Source organism: Salvelinus fontinalis, chromosome 4 (genome assembly GCF_029448725.1).
Source record: "Salvelinus fontinalis isolate EN_2023a chromosome 4, ASM2944872v1, whole genome shotgun sequence".
NCBI lineage: Eukaryota > Metazoa > Chordata > Actinopteri > Salmoniformes > Salmonidae > Salvelinus > Salvelinus fontinalis.
In genome coordinates, this window is record NC_074668.1 from 49,027,070 (window position 1) to 49,043,642 (window position 16,573).

At 44.2% G+C, this 16,573-nt stretch overlaps 1 protein-coding gene across 2 annotated transcripts in view; it reads left to right on the top strand.

Annotated features, from left to right (window-relative positions):
* Positions 1-16,573, top strand: part of rasgrf2b (Ras protein-specific guanine nucleotide-releasing factor 2b) — a 234,569-nt gene that overhangs the window by 60,208 nt on the left and 157,788 nt on the right. For both annotated transcript variants that reach the window (XM_055920447.1, XM_055920448.1), the window contains exon 4: positions 8,111-8,200. In XM_055920447.1, coding sequence (XP_055776422.1) covers positions 8,111-8,200 — 90 coding nt within the window. The remainder of the gene's footprint in view (positions 1-8,110; positions 8,201-16,573) is intronic.

The window sequence follows — 16,573 nt, forward strand, 5'->3', positions numbered from 1 at the left end:
TGCTCAAAAAATAAAGGAAACACTTAAACAACACAATGTAACTCCAAGTCAATCACACTTCTGTGAAATCAAACTGTCCACTTAGGAAGCAACACTGATTGACAATAAATTTCACATGCTGTTGTGCAAATGGAATAGACAACAGGTGGAAATTATAGGCAATTAGCAAGACAACCCCAATAAAGGAGTGGTTCTGCAGATGGTGACCACAGACCACTTCTCAGTTCCTATGCTTCCTGGCTGATGTTTTGGTAACTTTTGAATGCTGGCGGTGCTTTCACTCTAGTGGTAGCATGAGACGGAGTCTACAACCCACACAAGTGGCTCAGGTCGTGCAGCTCATCCAGGATGGCACATCAATGCGAGCTGTAGCAAGAAGGTTTGCTGTGTCTGTCAGCGTAGTGTCCAGAGCATGGAGGCGCTACCAGGAGACAGGCCAGTACATCAGGAGACGTGGAGGAGGCCGTAGGAGGGCAACAACCCAGCAGCAGGACCGCTACCTAGGCCTTTGTGCAAGGAGGAGCACTGCCAGAGCCCTGCAAAATGACCTCCAGCAGGCCACAAATGTGCATGTGTCTGCTCAAACGGTCAGAAACAGACTCCATGAGGGTGGTATGAGGGCCCGACGTCCACAGGTGGGGGTTGTGCTTACAGCCCAACGCCGTGCAGGACGTTTGGCATTTGCCAGAGAACACCAAAATTGGCAAATTCGCCACTGGCGCCCTGTGCTCTTCACAGATGAAAGCAGGTTCACACTGAGCACATGTGACAGACGTGACAGAGTCTGGAGACGCCGTGGAGAACGTTCTGCTGCCTGCAACATCCTCCAGCATGACCGGTTTGGCAGTGGGTCAGTCATGGTGTGGGGTGGCATTTCTTTGGGGGGCCGCACAGCCCTCCATGTGCTCGCCAGAGGTAGCCTGACTGCCATTAGGTACCGAGAGGAGATCCTCAGACCCCTTGTGAGACCATATGCTGGTGCGGTTGGCCCTGGGTTCCTCCTAATGCAAGACAATGCTAGACCTCATGTGGCTGGAGTGTGTCAGCAGTTCCTGCAAGAGGAAGGCATTGATGCTATGGACTGGCCCGCCCGTTCCCCAGACCTGAATCCAATTGAGCACATCTGGGACATCATGTCTCGCTCCATCCACCAATGCCACGTTGCACCACAGACTGTCCAGGAGTTGGCGGATGCTTTAGTCCAGGTCTGGGAGGAGATCCCTCAGGAGACCATCCGCCTCCTCATCAGGAGCATGCCCAGGCGTTGTAGGGAGGTCATACAGGCACATGGAGGCCACACACACTACTGAGCCTCATTTTGACTTGTTCTCTATGGGGGTGCCACATTGTTCAATTCTTGGGCCGACTCTCTTTTCCGTATACATCAATGATGTCGCTCTTGCTGCTGGTGAGTCTCGGATCCACCTCAATGCAGACGACACCATTCTGTATACTTCTTTGGACACTGTGTTAACAACCCTCTAGACGATCTTCAATGCCATACAACTCTCCTTCCGTGGCCTCCAACTGCTCTTAAATACAGGTAAAACTAAATGCATGCTCTTCATATGGCTATCATTGAGAGCATCTTGACTGGCTACATCACTGCTTGGTATGGCAACTGCACAGCCCTCGATCGCATGACTCTACAGAGGGTGGTGCGGATGACCCAGTATATCACTGGGGCCAATCTCTTTGTCATCCAGGACCTCTATATCAGGCGGTGTGAAACAAAGGCCCGGAAAATTGTTAGACTCCAGCCACCCAAGACTATTCTCTCTGCTTCTGCACAGTAAGCGGTACGAGAGCAACACGTTTGACACCAACAGGCTCATGAACAGCTTCTATCCCCAAGCCATATGACTGCTAAATAGCTAACAAAATGGCTTCATGGACTATCTGCATTGACCCTTCTATTTCATTTTAATTGTTGCACTGACTTTATGCACACACACACACTCTAGACACTTACTCACACACACTCACATTGGCACTCCAACACACACACACGTAATATTGCTCACACACACATTACACACACGCACATTCATACTGACTCTACACTAGGGTGACCAGACGTCCCCGTTTCCCGGGGACAGTCCCCGTTTTAAGTGGCCTGTCCCCGGCTGGAGCTGTCCCCGGAAATGTCCCCGTTTTTAACTGTGCGTTAAAAACAGACCACAAAGTAAAATATTTTACTTGGCAAGAAAGACTGGGCAGCAGAGCCTACCGGTTGATGTCTCAAACGCGTTGTGCTTGTTTAGGCCAACAGAGGGGGCTGCTCGCTGTAGCAGCTTCATTCACTCTTCTTCTTCTACTAACTACTTGCTCGCGATAGTTTTAGAGAAAACTGCTGTTTAAAACTTGGCCAGAAGCTAGCAAGTATCAAGTGAATCCACAACATCACCAGAAACGTCTTTTCAAGCCAGGTAAGTTACAATCATTTGAGATACTAGCTAGTGATGTTATGTCACAATTTATTATATAGATAGATGATTTGCTCTATAAGATTTTAAATAGGTTATGCTAGCTAACGTTAGCTATGTAGACTAAGTTAGCTAGCTACTGTTATGGTAGCTAGGTTAAAAAACGTTCACATGTAAACATGCAGTGGACAGGCTATTTTGAAAGTATGATTATATTAAATGAATGCACAATTAATTCTGAGAATATTTTTGAAGATTACAATTTTAATGGTTTGGCATTATAATAAGTTGTGTGAAAATATATTTAGAAATGTTCATGGATAACATTAGTAGTGGAGAGGAAGGAGAGGAGGAAGACTGGATAGGAAGAAGAGTGAAGGAGACAGAGGAGGAAAGGTAAAGATATGGTTACAGAGCCTGCCAATTTATTATTCCAAACAATGTTTTTGAGATAAAATACAAAAATGAGGAAAGCAATGGGAATCTGTTAACCAAAGTATTTTATCTAATAGTATGCTGTTTATTAATACAGATTGGAGAGAAAGGAGAAGGAAAAATTAAGGGAGTAAAAAGAGTGAAGCAAGGAGTGTAGAAGAGTGAGGTGGAAAGGTGAAGAGAAGGAAAGGAAGACGAGTGAAGAAAAGAGGAGGAGAAAGATTGGAGGAGAAGAAAAAGTTAAGAGAGTAAGAAGAGTGACACAAGGAGAGTGAAGAAGAACAGACAGAGGAGATACAATGACTCTTTCCAAGAAACGGAAATGCACTTTTTATGAAAAACATGATGAGAGAATTTCCATTTATACGCTCAGGTCAAGACGATAGAATTGTTCACTGCACCCTTTGTAATTCCTCTCTTTCAATTGGCAGCCGGAGAAGAACGGCAGTGGTAGAACATCAGCAGACGAAAAAGCATAAAACCTCTCTGATTGCCCGTGTTGGTATGCCCATGTGACACAATCATAGTTAGAGATCTATGGACTGCACAGCACAACTGACACGGAAGCTTTGTGTGCCAAAGTTTACATGTGCTAGGACAAAATGTGACGCGTTAGCAACATGGGCAACTACTTTGGTAACACAGGACCTAGAACATTGATGCATCCAATCATGGACATGTAAAGCTGCTGCCAATAGTAGTCAGATATGTAAGATATGTGATGGCAGCACATCTGTGGAAACAAAACTGCTTGATTTTGTTGAATTGAATGGAGAAACAGCAGAGGAAATTGCAGCTGAGGTCCTGGTGGTCATCCAAAAATGTAACCTGGAAAACATTCTCTGCCGACAACAAATACCAACTTTGGAGGACTGAATAGGCTGGGGAGGGTCAATGTCCATACCAAAGTTAGAAATGCTTTGCAGCGGGAGGTGACTGGCTTAGGTTGTCCTGCCCACATCATTCATAACATGGTCAAAACAGCTTTGGATATGATGTTGAGTACCTGCTCACAAAGATATTTGGATATGTTCATATTTTCACCATCCGAGTAGAAAGACTGAAGGGCTTTTGTGAGTTTGTTGGCCAGGAGTACCATAACATTTTAGGACACAGCAATGTTCGCTGGATGTCCATACTCCCTGCTCTAGAAAGAGTGCTGAAAATGTATGTGCCGTTGAAATCCTTTTTTATTTCTGAAGACAAAAGCCCTGTTGTCCTGTGAACAATGTTCAAAGATCCACTGACTGAACTTTGGCTAGCCTTTGTCCATGGAAACTTGACCGTATTCAGTGACACGATCAAGATGCTTGGAGGCCAGGACCACGGTGCTGTGGAGTCTGCTGCAATTCTGAGAAACGAAAAATTCACTGTAAGACGTGATGACAACTTCAATCCAGTTTTGGTCAGAGGACTTCTGAGAGAGCCAGAGGAAATTGGAGCCATGTCTAAAGAGAGCTTTCTCAAAACATCACAATCATTCTTCACTATGGCTGTGAACTACTTTCAAGCATGGGGAAAGCACACAGATAATCTAAAATATTACATTGTCTCCTTTTAAAAAGGCAACCTATGCGTGAAGAGATCCAGAAGGCAGCAGGCACACTGCAGGAAAAATGCCCCAATGTGACCATCAATGAGGATGCATTGTGTGACGAGGTTACTGGCCTGCAAGAGTTCCTAAAGTTCGCTTGAAGAATGGAAAACATCTGAGACACCGCTTAGTCAGAGATGGAGCACGGTGGTTACCCACTTCAAAGAGAATGACATCACACACACTAACCTGGCTAGATTAGCGTCTGTTGTCATGTGCTTACCTGGAAGTAATGCACCAGTCGAGAGAGTGTTCTCCCAAATTAATGATCTATGGACAGCAGCAAGAAGTAGGTTCACTTTTCCTACCATCAAGGCCATGCTTATTGTGAAGACAAACTTCAAGCTCCCCTACAAGGAGTTCATTGAGAAAATGGCCAAAAACAGAGCAATCCTGATACATTCTTCTGAGAAATGTATAGATTAGGTTGGTGTAAGTATATTATGTAGTTACCAATCTAATCAGCATCTTATTTCTTTATTATGTTAAGTATTTCACATATACTATTATCTGTTTTTTCAATTTTGCTCATGTTCTCTTCTGCTCTTATTCTACCAGGACCACTGAATGGCTGTTCAGTTCGGACAGTTCTGTCTGTAGCATTTCTGTAATATAGTTGTTTTCTCTGTATCACAGTGTGCCTGTTAGACTAAATACATGAAACCGGAATTGTTCCCCTTTTTTATTTCATAGATAATATAACATTGGCTATTTTAATTATATATTGACCACTGAACTGGAAATGTCCCCGGTTTTCATTTTAGAAATCTGGTCACCTTACTCTACATACACACACACACGCACACACTAACATACAATCATCATATACACTGCTGCTACTCTGTTTATTATATATTCTGATGCCTAGTCACTTTGCGCCCATACATAGCTAACCCTACCACTCCAGTATCCCTGAACATTGTAAATATGGAATATGTGGGTAAATAAATTTTTCTTTGTATCAAAAAGAATTGATAAAGAACTGCCAATTGCATTGTGTACCTTTATGCAGATCCACAAAGAGAAGCTGAATACACTCTGTAGCAAGTCAATAAGTATGTACGGCCTTTCTTCATCCCCATTGGTGATTGAATTCGCATTTAAAAGTAGCAACATAAAATTAGGCTTAGTATGATATGCACACATATATATACACACACATGTGTGTCTTTACAATATATAACAAGTGGTTTGTAAAACATTAAAATGTAAAAAGTGTTTGTAAGAAATGGCAGTGATCCATTCATACAGTTTCAAGTTCATATAAATATGGACCCTGGAACTGACCCTTTATATAGCTTACATACTTTCTTGTGTACTTCATATTTTCTATTTCTCGTGTGTTTTGTTCTGCTTGACTTTTTTGTAGATTTTTTAAATAGTACTACTGATATGGAATACTGTATTGTTGGGAAAAGGCAAGCAAGAAAGAAAATTAAAACTCAAAAATTAACTCGCCCACTGGAATGTCTTCCCCAGACAAGACGTGTGGTTAGTGCTTGCCCTTGCTCAGAAATAGCTACCCAAGTGAAAATAGGCTTTCATAAAAGTGGTTCAACAATCTTGGGCAGATTGCGAAGATTTGGATTACCCCCGACTAGCTTCTATTTAGGCTGTCAACCGTCAAACCTGAGAATGGTGTGTTGTTGGTAAGTTGCTAAATTTTGTTTATAGCTAGCTAGCTGTCATTATTTGACAGGCTGTGCCAATATGATGCTAGGCTATGATACTGTGATGTAACTAGCTAAATACATAGCCTCTCTCTAACCTGTAATGTGAAAGGAAGATTTGCATAGTTAACGTTGCACCTGAAGGTTTCATCCCTGCTAGCTAACGTTACTTGCAAACCTGACTGCATGTTTGATGCATGTTGCCAGATTGCTTTCAATAATGTTTAAACTCAAACTGGCTAGCTACTGTAAGATCCCTGCTTAATAATCAACCATATTAGCTAGCTAGCATGTGAGGGCTTCAGCTAACCCCCCAAAAGATGCCATTAAGCAACAACAATATTTCATATTTTCTAGGGCAAATATAATGATGACAGATAAGGAAGCAGTGGCCAGACACTAGTCACGTTTCAGAGTAATGGAGGACATAACCACAATTGATAATGTAATCAGTGCTGTGTCATGTATGTTGTAAGGAGGTGCCCCCCATCCATGGTGCCACAATGGACAACTCCTGGGCCAGGGTGAGTAATGCCAACCAGTCAGTAAAATAATGGCATTGAATTAGCTGTGAATCCTAATCTCTGATTGGCTATGCTCAACCATGTATTTACTGTTGTTTTCCATGACTGTATGGTGAGTCTTTCTCTCTCTCTCTCCCTCCCTTCCTCTCTGTCTCTGTGATAGGAGCTGGGTCGGATCCGTATGTCATGCTCCTTCATGACCGGTATCTGTGACGAGAGGGGCCTGGAGCTGATCTACTGACACTGGCAAACACCTCAGAAGGGACAAAAGGTGATTACTAATAAGATAGTACATCACAAGTGTTTAGTAATATCAGAATCACCTTTATTCGCCAAATACATTTGCATGTACAGGAATTTGACTCTGTGAAATAGTGCTGCCACAATAAACATAATTTACAGACAGACAATAAACTGAATATACGGACAAGAAAACATCACCATTTATCACTCATCAACTCTACTTCGTTTTTCTACAGATGGAGGACAAGTGATAAGCTTTGGTCATGGAGTCCTCTGACTGAAAGACAGGTTTATACTGATGTCTGAATTGGGAAATACCTTGTACTCCGCATTAAAATTATACAAGACACCTCTATTACTTTTTATTGTCTTTTGTTATTATTGATTTGAATGGTACTATCGATGGGGGGGGGGGGGGGGGGGGGGGATATGGGACACCATACAGGAAGGTATGATGACTGACATGTTTGGCAAGGTAGGTCCAGGGCCACCAGACAAAATGTTGATAGGTACAGTATCTGTATCGGTTGTGAATGACAAAAGATGAAAGGCAAGTATAATATTTGCACATTGTTATATTGCAGAACACTGCTTCAAAAGGACTGTGTAAGAGGTTTATTATACAGTATATACATGGAACTGTTACACTTTAATGTTATAACACTTAGTTTAGAATATCTTCATTAGTTCAGCATTTTTCTCATATTACTCTGTAAGCTACTCAGTATGAGAAGAGTGCCATCCTCATGCATCTCACATTTGCCTGTAGTTATTGAAATCTGCCTGCTGGACCCATGAGGCAAACTCTGTCATATCCACTCCACCCCTTCTGCCACTTAACTGCACATGTCCATAACCTGTCATGCATTACATAGACGAAAGGGACCTCACTGGAGACTTGAAGACATCGTCAACCATAGAACACAACACTGAATTAGCTGACCATCTGGAGATGGCGAGGCAGTCAGACCGGGAGAAGTCCTCAATTTTAAAACTTTGTTCTCTCCATAGCAAAGCGATCTTAGCTTACATCACTGTACTCACTACTTGAATGGCAAAGACATAACCAATGAACACCCACATCAAACCACAACCAAGACAACTCTTATTTGCCTTCAGTCATGGCCGCTAGCATTTCTTAATGAGCATTGATGAAAAAAGGAGCCTAATCAGGAAGTGCAGTCTTCAGTTGTGTTTACTGTGTTTTCATTCTCGCAGATCGTTGCCCTAAACAAAACCAATGAGAGAATGTGGCCTTACCATGTAAACCAAGAGGATGAAGACCCAGACATAAAAAAGATTAAGAAGGTATGTGCATGCATGCCCGTGTGTGTGTGTAATCTGCGTATGTGGGGGTGTGCATAAGTGTTTATGTATATGTATTCCACGCATTGTTAGATTCCTGAACTGTTTATACAAGCAGTCAGACATCCCATCCACCATAACCCTCCTCATTACCACAGACTTCTTCAATACCTTTGGCAAAATCGACCACCCTATCGGCCATTGAACGTCTTATCCAACTGGGTGTCAAACTTCAAATCAAATGTTATTAGTCACATGTGCCGAATACAACCTTACGGTGAAATGCTTACATTCGAGCCCCTAACCGACAGTGCAGTTTCCAAAAATGCAGATAAGAATAAGAGATGAAGTAACAAGTAATTAAAGAGGAGCAGTAAAAAATAACAATATATACAGGGGGGTGCCAGTACAGAGTCAATGTGCGGGGGCACCGGTTAGTTGAGGTGGTATGTTCATGTAGGTAGAGTTAATTCATTAAAGTGACTATGCATAGATGACAACAGAGAGTGGCAGTGGTGTGGGGGGTCAATGCGAATAGTCTGGGTAGCCATATGACTAGATGTTCAGGAGTCTTGTGGCTTGGGGGTAGAAGCTGTTTAGATTTGGCGCCCCAGTACCACTTGCTGTGTAGCAGAGAGAACAGTCTATGACTAGGGTGGCTGGAGTCTTTGACAATTTTTAGGGCCTTCCTCTGACACTGCCTGGTATAGAGTTCCTGGATGGCAGGAAGTTTCACCCCAGTGATGTACTGGGCCGTTCGCACTACCCTCTGTAGTGCCTTGCGGTCGGAGGCCGAGCAGTTGCCATACCAGGCAGTGATGCAACCTGTCAGGATGCTCTCGATGGTGCAGCCATAGAACCTTTTGAGGATCTGAGGACCCATGCCAAATATTTTCAGTCTCCTAAGGGGGAATAGGTTTCGTTGCGCCCGCTTCACGACTGTCATGGTGTACTTGGACCATGTTAGTTTGTTGGTGATGTGGACACCAAGGAACTTGAAGCTCTCAACCTGCTCCACTGCAGCCCCATCGATGAGAATGGGGGCGTGCTCAGGCATCTTTTTCCTGTAGTCCACAATCATCTCCTTTGTCTTGATCACGTTGTTGTCCTTGCACCACACGGCCAGGTCTCTGACCTCCTCCCTGTAGGCTATCTTGTTGTTGTCGGTGATCAGGCCTACCACTGTTGTGTCATCAGCAAATTTAATGATGGTGTTGGAGTTGTGCCTGTCCGTGCAGTCATGAGTGAACAGGGAGTACAGGAGGGGGCTGAGCACGCACCCCTGAGGGGACCCCGTGTTGAGGATCAGCGTGGCGGATGTGTTGTTACCTACCCTTACCACCTGGGGATGGGCCATCAGGAAGTCCAGGATCCAGTTGCAGAGGGAGGTGTTTAGTCCAAGGGGCCTTAGCTTAGTGATGAGCTTTGAGGGCACTATGGTATTGAACGCTGAGCTGTAGTCTATGAAAAGCATTCTCACATAGGTGTTCCTTTTGTCCATGTGAGAAAAGGAGTGTGGAGTGCAATAGAGACTGCATCATCTGTGGATCTGTTGGGGCAGTATGCAAATTGTAGTGGGTTTTGGGTTTCTGGGAGGATGGTGTTGATGTGAGCCATGACCAGCCTTTCAAAGCACTTCATGACTACAGACGTGAGTGCTATGGGTCTGTAGTCATTTAGGCAGGTTACCTTAGTGTTCTTGGGCACAGGCACTATGGTGGTCTGCTTAAAACATGTTGGTATTTCAGACTCGGACAGGGAGAGGTTGAAAATGAAAGTGAAGACACTTGCTAGTTGGTCAGCACATGCTCGCAGTACACGTCCTGGTAATCCATCTGGCCCTGCGGCCTTGTAAATGTTGACCCGTCTAAAGGTCTTACTCACGTCGGCTGTGGAGAGGGTGATCACACAGTCGTCCGGTACAGCTGGTGCTCTCATGCATGTTTCAGTGTTTTTTGCCTCGAAGCGAGCACAGTAGTTTAGCTCGTCCGGTAGGCTCGTGTCACTGGGCAGGTCGAGGCTGTGCTTCCCTTTGTAGTCAGTAATGGTTTGCAGGCCCTACCACATCCATCGAATGTCAGAGCCGGTGTAGTAGGATTCAGTCTTAATCCTGTATTGACACTTTGCTTGTTTGATGGTTCGTCTGAGGGCATAGTGGGATTTCTTATAAGCTTCCGGGTTAGAGTCCCGCTTGCTTGAAAGCAGACGCTCTAGCCTTTAGCTCAGTGCGGATGCTGCCTGTAATCCATGGTTTCTGGTTGGGGTATGTATGTACGGTCACTGTGGGGACGACGTCATTGATGCACTTATTGATGAAGCCAATGACAGATGTGGTGTTCTCCTCATTGCCATTGGAGGAATCCCGGAACATATTCCAGTCTGTGCCAGCAAAACAGTCCTGTAGCTTAGCATCTGCTTCATCTGACCACTTTTTTATTGATCTAGTCACTGGTGCTTCCTGCTTTAATTATTTCTTGTAAGCCGGAATCAGGAGGATAGAATTATAGTCAGATTTGCAAAATAGAGGGCGAGGGAGAGCTTTGTATGCATCTCTGTGTGTTGAGTATCGGTGGTCCAGAGTTCTTTTCCCTCTGGTTGCACATTCAACATGTTGATAGAAGTTAGGTAAAACTGATTTAAGTTTCCCTGCATTAAAGTCCTCGCCTACTAGGAGCTGCGCATCTGGGTGAGCGTTTTCTTGTTTGCTTATGGCGGAATACAGCTCATTCAATGCTATCTTAGTGCCAGCCTCTGACTGTGGTGGTATGTAAACAGCTACAAAGAATATATTTGAAAACTCTCTCGTTAGGTAATGTGGTCTGCAGCTTATCATGAGGAACTCAACCTCAGGCGAGCAGTAGCTTGAGACTTCCTTAGATATCATGCACCAGCTGTTGTTTACAAAAATACATAGACCACCGCCCCTTGTCTTGCCAGACACCGCTGTTCTATCCTGCCGGTAGATCGTATAACCAGCCAGCTGTATGTTGATATTGTCGTTGTTCAGCCACGACTCCATGAAGCATAATGTTACAGTTTTTAATGTCCCGTTGGTAGTTTAATCTTCCCAATAATTTGTACATTTTATTGTCCAAAGATTGCATGTTTGCGAGCAGAATTGAGGGGAGTGGAGGTTTGTTAGATCGCCGCCTACTCCTCAGAAGGCAGTCCGCTCTCCGGCCTCTCTTTCTCCGCCTCCTCTTTGCGCAGACCACGGGGGTCGGGGCCTGTTCCCAAGGGAGCCACATATCCTCCTCCTCGGGCTCGTCAGAGTTGTGATAAAAGAAAAAGATTCTGCTCGTCCGTGGTGAGTAATGGCAGTCCTGATGTCTGGAAGTTATTTTTGGTCATAAGAGATGGTAGCGGCAACATTATGGACAAAATTAGTATAAACATAAGTTACAAACAATGCAGATAAACAAACAAAAAAACTCAATCAGTTGGGGGCACGTTAAACGTCTGCCTTCTGCTCCGGTGCCATTTTTAAATTTGTTTGGACTTGATTAGACTTGCTCTAATCTCGGAAACCCAGAACTAAAATCTTGCATAATTGCATCAGATGCTCCAATCAGTTCTGTGGGGGGATGTGTTAGAAAATATACTAGAATGAGGAGTTGAAGCAAGGCGGTAGCCAGGGGGGCCAATAACCCCTCCCCTTCCAAAATGTAAAGATGCGAAATTGTGATTTGTCCAAATGATCAGAGATAAAAATGTGCGCACTGAAACAAAGTTCCTCTTCAGTTGTCAAATCCCACAGTCTGTTGATAGACCTTACGATACCAGTTATGTTATGTGCGTCTGTCCACGAGAGATTAGACCTGCTCTCACAGCATGGCTTTGCGGTTTTGTGACCGGCCACAAACAACAGGTACGCTACCTAGACAGCCTTTCAGACTAGCAGGAGCTGACAAGGCGTGGCTCAAGGAACTCTTCTGGACCTTCTCATCTTCTTAGCAGACATCGCAGGCTGGGATGTTGGCAGTAGCTGGAAATATGTTGATGATCTCAATCTCATACACACATGTACAACATGAAACATCAGCACACTACAGCAGGCCCTGAACAACTTTGACACATGGGTTTTGGGCATGCAGAATGTCACTGAACCCACCTGTCCCATGCCCTCTCCAGATGGGTCAGGAGCTCAAGTGTGTGACGCTATTAAAGATCTTAGGGGTAATTGTACAAAATGACTTACAAATGGGGTGGGCAGGTGGACACTATGTTTATCCTTCACCACCTGAAAAGACCTGGTGAGCATTTACACTGGCTACATATGCCACACAATGGAATTGGAGCGGCATATTCAGAAGAGAGCATGCCAAAAGAGAGCATGCCGCATTTATCCTAGGAGGATACACAAGTTACACTGAGTCACTACACACCCTCTCCTTACCCCAGATTCATGAAAAAAGGACACAGCTCTGCACCGACTTGGCTATCTATCAGCTTCCTCAACTCTCCGTTCAGAGACTGGCTACCCCTTGACCGAAACAGATTGACAGGCAGGAACACCCGCAGCCAAAACCAACTGACTATACCAAAGTCTAGAACTGAACGGTACAAGAGGTCACTCATTACATACTTCTGCTTATTAATTAATGAGTCGCTTTAAGACCACAGGGCTTTTTTATGTCCTCTTATCTGCTTATATTGTATGCTCATGGATTTTTGTTTGTATTGCCTAATATATGAGTGTAATTAAACTTTAACTTGAATATATATTCTAACCTCAAAGGCGCATACTCCGTTTTGTACCAACGTAACTGTGGTTATATGTAGAAACCAGACAACAAATTTTAAATCAAGCCTCTAAACTTGATAAATGAACATATCCCCAAACAACTGGGAGAGTGGGAGCGGTCAGTTTTGTACAACAGCAAACCAATCAGTTGGTAAACATCACAATGACACGAATCCAACAGACCATGGCCTCTTTGAAAGGAAAGACAAAGAGCAATTTGGAGACTCAAACGTGAGTAATGAACAGTTAAATGCTATCCAGGAAAACATAGCTAAAACACTCTCAATGTACACCGAAACAAACAAACAGCTAAAATATGCTGTTAAAATGTTTCATTTGCTTGAAAAAACAGTGGAGGCTATCATGTCAGATACGCGCAACATAGAGTTTGAATGAACAAAAACATTTAATTTGCCTTTTGGAAACAAAGCTAGAAGAGGAATTGGACCAGCAAGAAAACAGAATGAGACATAACAACATCAGAATATTATCCTTACCAGGGGATGAGGAAAAATTAGACCTTTCCAGCTACGTGGTCAAACCGATATCAGAGGAACTTGAATTGGGTATATCACCAGAGGATCTGGAACAATGCCATAGGATCGGCGTGAAACAGAAGAATGCTAGATACCCACACATGGTAATCTTCAAACTATGAAACTATCAAACCAAAGTCAACATTCTGAAGTCAAAAGGGCGAAAGGAGATCAAAATCCAAGGCCAGTCCATTAAATTAGTCCAGGACCTGTCTGCTATGTTGTGAAAAAGACGCCAGGAATACCTGCCAATCAGACAGTCACTGGAGGAAAAGGGGATCAAAACTTATCTCCGATTCCTGGCAGTGTCGTGGGTATGGAAAGGGACCGCAAAGGATGGAATTCACAAGCTGCGATGAAGCCCTGATCAAACTGCAGGAAACATTTAAGGTTGAATACCTAAAACATTGCGCATAGTGGGGGCCTCAGCAGGCAGAGGGGAGTCCCCTGCACACAGTGTGCTCAGCCTGCACTGTAGGCTGCATAAAGTGATGCCTAAGACCAGCTTATCGTAAATTGTGACAATATTATTTCCCCCTCTCCCAATACAATATACAGTGCATTCGCAAAGTATTCAGACCCCTTGACTTTTTCCACAATTTGTTATGTTAAAGGCTTATTCTAAAATGGATTCAAAAAATGTCTCTCATCAATCAACACACACTACCCAATATGACAAAGAAAAAACAGTTTTTTAGAAATGTTTGAAAATGTATTACAAATAAAACACTGAAATATTACTGAAATATTAAATTTACATAAGTATCCAGACCCTTTACTCAATACTTTGTTGAAGCACCTTTGGCAGCGATTACAGCCTTGAGTCTTCTTGGGTGTGACGCTACAAGCTTGGCACACCTGTATTTGGGGAGCTTCTCCCATTATTCTCTGCAGATCCTCTCAAGCTCTGTCAGGTTGGATGGTGAGCGTCGTTGCACTGATGGTAGCTGTTTTCAGGTCTCTCCAGAGATGTTCAGGCTCTGGCTGGGCCACTCGCAGACATTCAGAGACTTGTCCCTGAAGCCACTCCTGCTTTGTCTTGGCTGTGTGTTTAGGGTCGTTATCTTGTTGGAAGGTGAATCGTTGCCCCAGTCTGAGGTCCTGAGCACTCTGTTTTCATCAGGGATCTCTCTGTACTTTGCTTCGTTCATCTTTCCCGCAATCCTGACTAGTCTCCCAGTCCCTGCCGATGAAAAACATACACACAGCATGATGCTGACACCACCGTGCTTCATTGTAGGGATGGTGCGAGGTTGCCTCCAGATGTGACGCCTGGCATTCAGGCCAAAGAGATCCATCTTGGTTTCATCAGACCAGAGAAGCTTGTTTCTCATGTCTGAGAGTCCTTTAGGTGCCTTTTGGCAAACTCCAAGCCGGTTGTCATGTGCCTTTCACTGAGGAGTGGCTTCCATCTGACCACTCTACCATAAAGGCCTGATTGGTAAAGTGCTACAGAGATGGTCGTTCTTCTGGAAGGTTCTCCCATCTCCACAGAGGAACTCTGGAGCTCTGTCAGAGGACCATCGGTCTCTTGGTCACCTCCCTGACCAAGGCCCTTCTCCCCCAATTGCTAAGTTTGTCCGGGTGGCCAGCTCTAGGAAGTGTCTTGGTGGATCCGAACTTCTTCCATTTAAGAATGATGGAGGCCACTGTGTTCTTGGGGACCTTCAATGGTGCAGACATGTTTTGTTTCCCTTCCTGTCTTGGAGCTCTACGGACAATTCCTTCGACCTCATGGCTTGGTTTTTGCTCTGACATACACTGTCAACTGTGGGACCTTATATACAGTCGTGGCCAAAAGTTTGGAGAATGACACAAATATTAATTTTCACAAAGTTTGCTGCTTCAGTGTCTTTAGATATTTTTGTGGGATGTTACTATGGAATACTGAAGTATAATTACAAGCATTTCATAAGTGTCAAATGATTTTATTGACAAATACATGAAGTTGATGCAAAGAGTCAATATTTGCAGTGTTGAACCTTCTTTTTCAAGACCTCTGCAATCCGCCCTGGCATGCTGTCAATTAACTTCTGGGCCACATCCTGACTGATGGCAGCCCATTCTTGCATAAGTAATGCTTGGAGTTTGTCAGAATTTGTGGGTTTTTGTTTGTCCACCCGCCTCTTGAGGATTGACCACAAGTTCTCAATGGGATTAAGGTCTGGGGAGTTTCCTGGCCATTGACCCAAAATATCGATGTTTTGTTCCCCGAGCCACTTAGTTATCACTTTTTCCTTATGGCAAGGTGCTTCATCATCAACCTGGATGGTTGGGAAAAGTTGCTCTTGGAGGATGTGTTGGTACCATTCTTTATTCATGGCTGTGTTCTTAGGCAAAATTGTGAGTGAGCCCACTCCCTTGGCTGAGAAGCAACCCCACACATGAATGGTCTCAGGATGCTTCTCTGTTGGCATGACACAGGACTGATGGTAGCGCTCACCTTGTCTTCTCCGGACAAGCTTTTTTCTGCATGCCCCAAACAATCGGAAAGGGGATTCATCATAGAAAATGATTTTACCCCAGTCCTCAGCAGTCAAATCCCTGTGCCCTTTGCAGAATATCAGTCTGCCCCTGATGTTTTTCCTGGAGAGAAGTGGCTTCTTTGCTGCCCTTCTTGACACCAGGCCATCCTCTAAAAGCCTTTGCCTCACTGTGCGTGCAGATGCACTCACACCTGCTGCCATTCCTGAGCTAGCTCTGTACTGGTGGTGCCCCGATCCCGCAGCTGAATCAACTTTAGGAGACAGTCCTGGCGCTTGCTGGAATTTCTTGGGTGCCCTGAAGCCTTCTTCACAACAATTTAACCGCTCTTCTTGAAGTTCTTGATGATCTGATAAATGGTTGATTTAGGTGCAATCTTTGCTGGCAGAAATATCCTTGCCTGTGAAGCCCTTTTTGTGCAAAGCAATGATGACGGCACGTGTTTCCTTGCAGGTAACCATGATTGACAGAGGAAGAATAATGATTCCATGCACCACCCTCCTTTTGAAGCTTCACGTCTGTTATTCGAACTCAATCAGCATGACAAAGTGATCTCCAGCCTTGTCCTCGTCAACACTCACGCCTGTGTTAACGAGAGAATAACTTACATGA